Consider the following 12,336-nt stretch of genomic DNA (forward strand, 5'->3'; position numbering starts at 1 on the left):
CTGTCCTAATTATTCAGATTTTAGGAGAACAGCCACACCTATCGTCCACAGGTGTATAAACACTTTATATGAAATAAATGATATGCATGGTCCATTAAGACATGGGCTGACAAACTTGGTTTGTAGGGTAGTGGTAGCTCAGAGGTTTTATACTCATGTTAGTAATGGATGTGGCTACAAGACCTAAACTCAATTATTAGGAAGGGTGTCCACATACTTTTGGCACTTCTTAATCCAGCGTAGATTTAAATCACTGGCTGACATTACATAGTCATCAAGTTAATGTCATTATCATAGTTTCCTAAACAGCTCTCTCAGAACGAGCAGCTCGACGCCCTCCAGGTTCCTCCAGGAGCTCAAACCACAAGGATTTATTATATTAGTACTTGATGACAAACTGATTGCAAGGAACCAGATTTTACGTTCGTCACGGCTGGAAAAAAAAGCCTCGACGGCAGTTCGGAAGGTATTTTCCTAGGTTGATTTTCCCCGGGCGATGATCATCAATCTCAGGTGAGATGGAGAAGTTATTGTAGGATGGAAACCAAATGGAAAAGGTTTAATTTCTAAGCCCGTTGGCTGCGTTCCACAGATGCCGACAGGATCTCTTTCAGCACCTCGTCAATGTTTTCCATTCAGGACGTTTGTTTGAATTCTAACTTTGCTCCTTGTAGGTAGCGTGAGGGCCGACAGTGCCAGGGTTCTGGAGACATGGGTTCAAACCCTTCTACAGGTCATGTTTTTCCTCCAGGTTCTGGTCCACATCCACCTCCCACTGACCTGCCATTAGGAGCGGTGCGAGTTTAGAAAACTCAATTTTGGAAAACTTGAATAAAGGGCCAATTCTGTGGCTACTTAAGTGAGGATTTGTGGCTATTTAATTAAAAGAGCATTTGTGTGGTCAGGCAATAATGCTGGATGAGAAGGAGTGGCTCACAATCAATGTTCCAATTCATCCCAAAGGTGTTCAGAACAGTTAATGTCAGGGCTCTACTCAGGTCAAACTCTTCTAACCATGTCTTTATGGACCTAATGTGTTTCTCTTTATTTTGCACAAGACCGCAGTCATGCTGAAACTGAAACAGCAGCAACCTGGCAGTGGTGGGGCTTGAACCAGCGACCTTCTGATTACTAGTCCAGTACCTTAACCACTAGGCTACAGCTGTCCTGCTAAGTTACCACTGCTGACCACAAGTGATGATCCAGTGTAGACAGTATAATGGGAACAATGCGTGCAAGGTGGGAATGCTGGTCAGAGTACCAGTCCATTTCAGGTCAACACACACTCGTTATCAGCTGTGCATGTCTGGGAGCATTAAGAACAGTTGATCCACCTACCGTCATGTTTTTTGGAAGTTAAAGGGGAACCAAAGTACATGAAGGAAATCCATGTGGAAGTATAGCAATCCCAGACCAAGGTCAACACAAGGCGAGGATTGAAACAGGGTTTCTAGAGCTGTGTAACACCCAACACTGCTGACCAATAAATGGCAAGGCAGGTGAGCATAATACTGTAATCCATGCCTCCTGCTGTTATAGTAACTTGTTATAAAATCTCTGTTCATGAGGTCAAAGTAAAAATTGCTGCTAAGTTGGAAGCATATTATTTCCTTTATTTAATTGATTTATTACACCTGTTAGCAGAAACACCTGAATTCAGTAATTAGAAGGTGTGTCCCAATACTTGTGTCCATGTAGTGTTTGTGTTCTTTAGTAAAATAAAAGGCTGAAAAGAACCAGGATGTTGGTGGTCGTGCTTTTACCTCGGAAAATAAACTGTTTCTATTAGCGATGGATCAGGGGCCCTCGGGGGCCTCTCTGATTTTTTTAACCTTGATCGAAGTTGACAGGAGTGCTAATGCAGACGGTCTGAGCGTCTGTGGCTACATGCTAATCTCCCGCACATGTGACTCGTAGCACATGCTTTGATTTTGAACATTATTATGCACCGAATTTACCCACATAAAGCGTTTAGAAATCAAAGTGGGCGGCTAGCATAGCCGCCAGTGATTCATACTATCCTTGCCAGCTGCTAGTCACGGTCAACAACATTAGCATTAGCTACATTTCAATATTTTTTTCACCAGAAACGTGGTGACCCCCTTTTTTTTTAAATATGGAAAATTGTGTCTTAAGAACGTCGTCATTTCTGAAGCTTCTGAAGCACTTATCAGCTCCACTTACCATATAGAAGCACTTTGTAGTTCTACAATTACTGACTGTAGTCCATCTGTTTCTCTACATACTTTGTTAGCCCCCTTTCATGCTGTTCTTCAATGGTCAGGACCCCCCACAGGACCACCACAGAGCAGGTATTATTTAGGTGGTGGATCATTCTCAGCACTGCACTGACACTGACATGGTGGTGGTGTGTTAGTGTGTGTTGTGCTGGTATGAGTTTTTAAATAGTGTCCACTCACTGTCCACTCTATTAGACACTCCTACCTAGTCGGTCCACCTTGTAGATGTAAAGTCAGAGACGATCGCTCATCTATTGCTGCTGTTTGAGTCGGTCATCTTCTAGACCTTCATCAGTGGTCACAGGACGCTGCCCACGGGGCGCTGTTGGCTGGATATTTTTGGTTGGTGGACTATTCTCAGTCCAGCAGTGACAGTGAGGTGTTTAAAAACTCCAGTAGCGCTGCTGTGTCTGATCCACTCATACCAGCACAACACACACTACACAACACACACCACCACCATGTCAGTGTCACTGCAGTGCTGAGAATGATCCACCACCTAAATAATACCTGCTCTGTGGTGGTCCTGTGGGGGTCCTGACCATTGAAGAACAGCATGAAAGGGGGTAACAAAGCATGCAGAGAAACAGATGGACTACAGTCAGTAATTGTAGAACTACAAAGTGCTTCTATATGGTAAGTGGAGCTGATAAAATGGACAGTGTGTGTTGAAACAGGGAGGTGGTTTTAATGTTATGGCTGATCGGTGTACACATCATATAAAACCCAGACCAGACTTACAGGAGCGCCGCTCTTCCCGACGTTTCCCTGGTCGCCGACTTCCCCCTGCAAACATAAAACATTACAAGTGTTAATTAGTGTTAACTGCAGTGCATGCAATCTAAATCTCCCTGACACCCCCCACTCCCCAATACCACACCAATCATTCCCCCCCCCCCCCCCCCCCCCCCCCAACACAAGCGACATGACGGAGCAGCGGATCCGCGAGCACATGCTGGAGTTTCCTGTGCGGTTATCTCTTTTACTGCACATCTAGTTATGATCCTGTAATCACAGACCTGCCAGCATTCCTGAGTCGTCGTAATGAGCCACACGACACGTTTATTACCAAACCGAGCCGCGCTTTAATAGAGCCGCGGCAATTTTAATCCTGCCAAGAGCCAACGATGAACATTCAGAGTGAGCACAAAAACCCTGAGCGTATTTAACACCGGCGACGGTGCAGGAAGGAAGAAAAGACCCTGAACCAAACCAAAAGTATTGGGACACCCTGTCTAATTTTTGAATTCATGTGTTTCAGCCACAACAATCACTAACAGCTGTAATAAATTAATTATATGATAGAAATTATATGCTTCCAATTTGGCAGCAACAGTTTGAGGAAGGGCCTTTCCTGTTCCATCATAAAGCAAGCTCTATAGGACATCAGGACATCAGAACAGGACATCTCGGTTTAAAGTAAAGAAACTCCAGAGTCCTGCACAGAGCCCTGACTTCAACCCCACTCACCAGCTCTGGGATGAACCGGAACATCAACTGAGACTTCATCACTGCCCATACTAATGCTCTTTTGACTAAATGGGCACAAATCCCCACAGTCATACTTCAGGGCTGGCTGATATTGTGACATCCAGCCACAGAAGGCGGAGCAAACGCAAGCAACGTGAAGTGGGCGTGGTCAGTGACACAAAAAATGGGCTTTCGACTGAATGGGTACAAATTCCCACAGTGATATTTCAGGGCAGGCTGGTCGTAGACGGCCAGAACAGCCTGTCATATTGTGACATCCAGTCACAGAAGGCAGAGCAAACGCAAGCAACGTGAAGTGGGCGGAGTCAGTGACACAAAATACAGGCTTTCGACTAATTGGGCACAAATTCCCACAGATATACTTCAAAAATCTTATGAGAAGCCGTCTCAGAGGAGTGGCTTTTGTTGTACCTTGACGTCACTCTGTTTTAATACTGTTCGCTTTTGAAAGGGGATGTCCAACAAGCTCATGATCAGGTGTCCAAATACTTTTGGCCGTGTATGATGTATTTATTTCATTTTTAAAAATGTAGTTTTTTAGGTTTGATTTAATAACTGCTGATCTAAATCTTCTGTCCGTCACTGTGTGTGTGTGTGTGTAAAAACCTGACGCAGAGTGACTGTACACAGATCAAGCAGGTTTAGAAAATGGAAAACAGCCTCAGGAAAAGTCACGACCCTCAAAAAGACACATTTTCCATTTACATCATACGGAGGACGTAACATCTGAGCTTTACCTTCGGTCCTTCAGGTCCGGGCTCGCCGACGTACCCTTTTCTTCCAGGTCTACCCTAAACACACACACACACACTTTAATGTACAGTAGAGATTAGAGACTCCATTCAGAAAATAATCCCATCACAGTCATGCACACAGACTTACGGTGGGACCAGGACCGCCAGGTGGACCCAAAGGGCCTTCATCCCCCTAAAGTACAAATCAAAACAGAATGATTCTGTAAATGATCCACTGAGATCACAGCACAGGAGCTGCACTTAATAACACCAGCAGATTTCAATACAGCAGCATCAGTCAGATAAAGACAGATTAGTGCTCACGATCGACGTTCCAATTCATCCTTAACATGTGTGTTCATGTGTGTGTGCATAAAATGCCAGTATCACCTCTGTTCCCTTTGGCCCCTGAGGCCCCTGAGGTCCCCTTGCTCCCTGAAGACCCTGCAAACAAACACACCAACAGGTATTAACGACCCAAAATGAACCAAAACAGAAACGATCATCAGTGTGAAACATTTGTAGGTGCGTCTGAAATATAAATATAACGATTCCAATAAATAATAATAAACGATTAATGTGTTTTTTTTATATATATCATGTCATTCTGATGCATTTGTATACTTTTATATATTAATACATTCTTATAGTTCAGTGCTGCTAGATTTTTGATATTTCTACCTTTTTAAAATTTCATTTACTGATTATGATAATATATAAAATGGAAAAACAAGAATCATATTTTTTTGTGGTAATAAATGAAATTTGTTTTTATAGGTACTTAAGAACTTAAACAGTTTAGAGTCAATGTTATTATTATTATTATTGTTATTATTATATTTATTATTATTATTATTATTATTGCTGTTATTAATTATTATTATTATTATTATTATATTTATTATTTTATTATTATTGTTATTATTTTTATTATCATATTATTATTAGTAGTATTATTAATAGTAGTAGTATTATTGTTTTAGTATTATTATAATAAAAATAATACTTGTTTTTGTTATTATTATTGTTTTATTATTATTATGATCATTATTGTAGTATTATTATTATTATCATTATCATTATTATTATTATTATCACTATTATTATTATTAGCATTATTATTATTATAACATTGTTTTTATTTTTTTATTGTTTTATTATTATTATTATGGTTATTATCATCACTATTATTATTAGTAGTAGTATTATTGTTTTAGTATTATTATAATAAAAATAATACTTATTTTTGTTATTATTATTATTGTTTTATTATTATTATTATCATTATTGTAGTATTATTATAATCATTATTATTATTATCATTATTATCATTATAACATTGTTTTTATTATTGTTTTGTTGTTGTTATTATTATTATTATTATTACTATTTTATTATTTATTTATTTTCTGGGTGGTGTAGTGCACAATAAATACACCCTAGGCCAATAATCCACCTTCTGTATGTTTTCATGAAGCGGGAAAGAGCTAAAGTACCCAAAGAAAACCCAGCAGGACACTGAGAGACAGAAACCCAACCCTTGGCTCCAGGTGCACCATTATACCTCCTAGTCTCACCCTCCCTCCTTGCGGTCACTGATTAAAAAGATCACTGCTAACAGGTGAGGTGTGTACAGTCGGAACATGACTGCTATTTTCCGTACCTGTGGTCCTGGAGGTCCGTTGGGTCCCGGAACGCCGATGTCTCCGGGAAATCCCTGCACACGGAGCACAAAGAGATTAAATGAAAAGACGTCTGACATCCAATCAGCTCATCGTCTCATCATCCAGTGAGTCATGTGACTTTATTTCCACTCTGAATGCACACAAGTCTGCACCAGCCACACCAGTTAATCACTGTGTGAGGTCTCCACCACGAGACTCTGATCTCCACCCAGAAGAATTCATGTGTTTCAGCCACAACAGTTACTAACAGGTGTAATGAATCAATTATCTAAAGGTTATTATATGATTCCGACTTTGCAGCAACAGTTTAGGGAAGGTCCCTTCCTGTTCCACCATGACTGTGCCCCTGTGCACAAAGACATGAAGAAAAGCTCAGCAGTACCCTGACCTCAGCCTCACTGAACAGCTTTGGAATGAACTGGAACATCAACAGAGGCTTTCTTGACCAACATCAGTGCCCAGCCATACAAACACTCTTGACTGAATGGGCACAAATTCCCACAGAAGCCTTCTCAGAAGAGCGGCTGTTGTTCTAGAGATCACACAAAGCTCACTCAGTTTTAATACCATTTGTTTGTGAAATGGGATGATCAACAAGCTCATGGTCTGGTGTCCACATACTTTTGACCTTGTAGTGTCTGTATAATATAATCCATATAGAGCATCTGATCCACTACTAGACTTATCTCAGTAGAAGCTCAGCCACGAGTCTGATCATTGTCTGAAGGAACATGAATACAGCACCTTAGATGCCTCAGGCCATGGAGAACATGTCCTACCAATCTTTGTCCATAGTATTTAGAAGCTTGGTGTCTGTCTGTGGCACCTTGGGTACCTCAAGCCATGGAGAACATGTCCTACCAATCTTTGTCCATAGTATTTAGAAGCTTGGTGTCTGTCTGTGACACCTCGGGTACCTCAAGCCATGGAGAACATGTCCTACAGATCTCTATCTCAATTATAAAGAACATATTCAATGCATCTTAAGTCATGATCTCTAGGAATCACAAGACACTCAGATGTCTGATCTCTGTAGACCAGGTCTAAAGATCTTCATCTTCTTCCGGTGCACCTGAACATGTCCTGCTGATCTTTAGCTGTCTGCAGAACCTTATATAGATCAGGTCATGGAGAACATATCCTCCTTATGGCCAAGTATCAACAAATTTTGACCAACTGGCATATTTTCGAGAAATCTTGACCACTGCTAGAATACCAGACGGTGGATTGTGAGACAGAAAAGCCGCTAGATGGCACAATGTTGGTGCTGAGAGAATTCTTTCAAATGTTTTAGTGGATTGATTCCAGGCAGCATGTTGAACCCAGATGCAGGCGTGTTTGAGCAGACGGAACCTCGAGAAACATCTCGTTGACAATTTATAAAGAACAGAAAGCCAACACGAAAGACTTCCACACAAGCAGAGACGCTCGGGGTTACCAGGCAAGACCAGCATCTGGAGTACAAACATCTGGAGCAAACGTTACTCAGATATCTTCAAATCTTAGTATGTGATGACCTAGCAAACAGCGAAGAGACGAACAGCGATCCGTCATGAAGAGACGCTGACAAAACGTTCTTATGATGCTCGTCTGTGCTCAAGATAAATTCGCTGGTTTGTTCTAGTGCACAGTGCTGTGCTGAGAGCTTGAGCTTTTGAGTTGGAATCTTAGCAGTGCTATCGACCTGGCCAGGCATCCAACAGGCACGTTCCTGAGGAACAACGGGTCGAAAGGGTTTCACTGCTACTGCACGAGTGGTGGGTGATTCCCAGAGGGCACAGCGGGACTCTGTGAGAGAAGAAGTGGCCAGTGACTGCATGGGTGAGCAATGGCGGGCAGACACATTGAACTGCTGTGCCACCCGACTGCCCGAAAGTTTGCAGCAGCCTGGTGAGAGTTCTTACCTCGGGTCCTGGAGGTCCTGGTGGTCCTGTGGGTCCTAGGTCACCTGTTTTTCCCTTTTAAACAAACAAGAGAAGGTAAACGTCAGGCCAGCAGGTTCCTGTGGTGAGGTGCCATGCAACAGACTGGCAAACGTACCATCGGTCCAGGTTTCCCACGTGGTCCTGGAGGTCCTAAAACACCAGCAGCTCCCTGTACAAAGAAAATACGTTAAAAATGTTAAGATATAATCGTGATTATTTGAGATGACCTTACAATATTACAATATTATGCACTGAAAAAAACCCACTGGATTCATTCAACCCAGTTCAAGCTGTGCCAGAAGTTTAGGGAAGGCCCTTTACTGTTCCTCCAGTGTCCAGCACAGAGCCCTGACCTCAGCCCCACTCAACAGCTCTGGAATGAACCAGAACATCGACTGAGACTTTCCCGATCAACATCAGCTCCCAGTCCAAGACAGCAATATAGTGTAGCAAGGCCTTCCTGCTCAACCTCACAAACCCTCTTTGAACTGAATGAACACAAATTCCCACAGTCATACACCAAAATCCTGTCAGGACATACTTCCCTGATGGGGTGGCTGTTATTCTTAAAACTGCCGACTGATTAACCACAAACTTGGTTTGTGAACAGCTCATGTGTGTCCACATATTTTTGGTCATTTTCGCATCATTTTCATTATCCGCTTCATCCTGGTCAAGGTCGCTGTGGGTTCGGTTTTATCTGAAAACACCAGGTGCAAGGCAGGAACGTCCCGGACAGTGGGACAATCCATCACAGGGCTTCGGTCACCCCTCCCCCCTCAGACACAGCCGAACCCCAGCTGGTCGACAGCACCACTGAGATTCGAACCCGTGCTAGTGTACTCGAGCACCTCGGCCGAGAAAACTTTGCCTTACTGGATCCATTTTCTCCAGCGGAGAAACCTTCATCCACCAAACATGAGCGAGTACGTGACTGAGGCGCTTCTAAAAACACTATAAAATATCAGCACAGATTAGCAGCGTCTGACTCGCTTTATCAGACAGTGGCGGTCCGGCACTTCAGGTGCTGGACTAGAAATCACGCCACTGTCGGGCCCCTGAGCGAGGCCCTTAACCTTCATCTGCTTGGATGTATCCTGTCGCGACGATACGTTTTGAAACTTCCTTACCTTGTCACCTTGGTAGCCGTATTCTCCAGGTTCTCCCCGTAATCCAGGTTCTCCCTAATTCATCCAGCAGAGATGAAAGAATAAACACAAACATCTGGATTTATAAACACAGACAAACATCCGTTTTAAAAATTACACCATATGGACAAAAGTATTGGGACGCCCCTTCTAATTACTGAATGTATGTGTTTCAGCCTCAACAGTTACTAAATTAAAGTCCAGTGTCCTGCACAGAGCTCTGACCTCAGCCCCACTCGACAGCTCTGGAATGAACCGGAACATTGACTGAGTCTTTCTTGACCAACATCAGAGCACAGTCATACTAATGCATACTTCCAATCTTGTGAGAAGCCTTCTAAGAAGAGTAGCTGTTGTTATTATTGGTCTGTCTGAAAACCTGGTGATCTCTCTACACAGGCGCATTATCGTCATCCTACACTCCTGAGAAGAGGGCGTGTCTAAATTTTTAGATTCCTGAAAATGCTCCTACTGAGGCAATCCCAGCATTCAGTGCGACACGACTTTTCTCACCAAAACATGGAGAACGAATAAATGCGGAGCAACCAACGGAGTTCCTTTCGAATGTAAATAAATTGATTTCACTGATGTTTAATTTGTGTCGTGTCGTTTATTTGTAAATTCGGGCTCGTCAGGGACAGTTTAACCGTTTTCGGTACACGGAGGGAGACGTCAGCTGGCGTGCTAGTGCGTTGTGCCGCTGAGGCTAACTGTGTTAGCTTAGTAAGCTAAAACTGCGGTGGCGTAATCTCTGTCTAAGTAGTGCGTCTAAATAATCTGCCTTATGAGTTCGATGTCTAATTAAAATCCTCTTTACAACCACTGTGGCTAAAACATGTGAATTTAAAAACTAGAATGGGAGTCCCAATATTTTGAGTCCCGTCCTTCTGTCTTGAAATTTAAGGCTGGCAGAGGGGGCACGGAGGCGCAGATGATTGATGTGTCAGTTCCTCTTAACTGACGCTCATCTGTGCTTTGTTACCCCCTCTGCTGGCCATAAACGGCAAGACAGAAGGACAAGACAGAAGCGTAACTCTGCCCAGGTGCCCATTTGCACAGCAGGCATTCACATTTCTCTTCGGTTCAGTGACAAGCCTACTGTCCACATTTAGATGAACAACTGGGCTTATAACATGTACAGATTCACTGCAATAATAGAAATATTGAGATCACCTTATCACCTTTCAATCCAGGAGGTCCCACTCCTCCAGCCGGGCCCTGACAACCACAGGAAACAAAGACGAGGGTAAGATAAATTAGGGCATTATGACTGGCACACAGAACTAATCAGACTGAACGACTGGTCATTACCTGATGTCCCACTATGCCAGGCAGTCCATGAGGTCCCTCAGGCCCAGGGTCACCCTGAGAAAAACACACAAATCTGTTTTAGTTTTATCAATAAATCTGTAACTGGCAGCAACACTGGCAGTTTAAAAAGTAAAAATATTAATACTGTATAATATATCCCAGTAAAAATGTGTGTGTGTGTGTGTGTGTGACAGAAGCATATTATTTATTTATTTTTATTATTTGATCATACCTTATAGTCTTTTGGTGTTTAAATACACACACAATGACGTGGCATGTAAACAAAAATTGTAAAAATAAAATATACAAATTATAATAACATACAGATTATTTAAATCATCTAATAATGTTATGGACTGTAGATGGTGTAACCTGTAATTTCAGTTCAACAGTGCATTTAGAAAAGCTCAAACTGTTGGTTGTTTTACTCTTGCAGTGATTATCCCTTCGACAACAAGGCAAAATTAAATTCAAGTTTTAATAAAGTTTCACTCACAAATGTGTGTTTGCACCCAATTACAACTACAACTGCTTTGCTGTGTGAGCCTCTGATAGGTCCGCATACCAGACTCGGTATTGTTTTTATCCCGAATGCCCTTCCTGACACAACCCTCCTATTTCTATCCAGACGTGGAACCGGCATTAAGAGCACTTCCCAACCTCCCCGCCTCCTGACATTACCCAATCATGTCCATGCAGACACCTGACCGGCCAATAGCACCACTGAGATAAAAACCCTGGATCCCCAGATCTCAGCAGTAGTGGGCTAGCGTATTTTATCCAGTAATTTAATTCAGATTTTTCCCCCACAATTTTCTCCTTAATCTAGTCATATCGAATTACCCTGATTGCATTATGCTTCCCCTCTACTGATGCCGATCCCTGCCTTGATTGAGGAGAGCGAGACTGACACACGCCCCCTCCGACACGTGTGCAGTACCGACTACATCTTTTCATCTGCACGAGGCGAGTTCATATGTGGATCAGCTTTGTGTACGGAGAGCAACACCCTGTCCACATTATTCCTCGACATCAGTCAGCCAGCAGAGGTCGTATATGCATCAGTTATGAGGAACCCTGGTCCGGCTTGTCCCAACCTGTGAACAACAGGCCAATCCTTGTTCATGTGGCCGCCAGACCAGCCGGATGGCAGAGCCGAGGTTCGAAACGATGTATTCGAAATCTCAGCTCTGGTGTGCTAGCGTGTTTTAACGCTGCGCCACCTGAGCGGCTTTAATTCTGTAATTTAATAAAATGTTATTTTAAGTACCACCGAAAAGGTACAATTACATTTTCAGCATTTAGCGGACGCTTTTATTCAAAGCGACTTACAATACTGTGACAGTATATCACCTAAGCAATTCAGGGTTAAGGGCCTTGCTCAAGGGCCCAACAGTGGCAACCTAGCAGTGGTGGGGCTTGAACCAGCGACCTTTTGATTACTAGTCCAGTACCTTAACCACTAGACTACAACTGCCCCTGTTTACGTTTCCAAACTGGAAATCAGGCATAATTAATCTGATAAGCCGTGGCTACATTTGGAACCAAACCACAATGACTGACACATTCTGGCTAAGCATCATGAACGACACGTTTCTGGCGTTATCTCAGGCTTTACGCTAGAAATAGTCAACAGGCCAAGCTGAAAAGGTCAGGTATACAATCACTGTCAGTGTCATGTAGAGGTGAAGTTAAATACGTCAAAGCTGGAGCAGTGATGAAGCAGAAGCACCACAAGGCATCTCAACACAATGAGCAGCGATTTTTATGACGTGAAGATCAGGCAGCATTATTTTATCAGC

The 12,336-nt window shown here is 42.8% G+C and overlaps 1 protein-coding gene across 1 annotated transcript in view; it reads right to left on the reverse strand.

Annotated features, from left to right (window-relative positions):
* LOC134333937 (collagen alpha-1(XXIV) chain) overlaps positions 1-12,336 on the reverse strand; it is a gene marked incomplete at its 5' end in the record, with an annotated part of 86,759 nt that overhangs the window by 28,989 nt on the left and 45,434 nt on the right. Inside the window, 10 exons of the mRNA XM_063016104.1 lie at positions 2,982-3,026; positions 4,469-4,522; positions 4,614-4,658; positions 4,856-4,909; positions 6,129-6,182; positions 8,055-8,108; positions 8,191-8,244; positions 9,206-9,259; positions 10,397-10,441; positions 10,535-10,588. Coding sequence (XP_062872174.1) covers positions 2,982-3,026; positions 4,469-4,522; positions 4,614-4,658; positions 4,856-4,909; positions 6,129-6,182; positions 8,055-8,108; positions 8,191-8,244; positions 9,206-9,259; positions 10,397-10,441; positions 10,535-10,588 — 513 coding nt within the window. The remainder of the gene's footprint in view (positions 1-2,981; positions 3,027-4,468; positions 4,523-4,613; positions 4,659-4,855; positions 4,910-6,128; positions 6,183-8,054; positions 8,109-8,190; positions 8,245-9,205; positions 9,260-10,396; positions 10,442-10,534; positions 10,589-12,336) is intronic.

Source organism: Trichomycterus rosablanca, chromosome 19 (assembly GCF_030014385.1).
Source record: "Trichomycterus rosablanca isolate fTriRos1 chromosome 19, fTriRos1.hap1, whole genome shotgun sequence".
Classification (NCBI taxonomy): domain Eukaryota; kingdom Metazoa; phylum Chordata; class Actinopteri; order Siluriformes; family Trichomycteridae; genus Trichomycterus; species Trichomycterus rosablanca.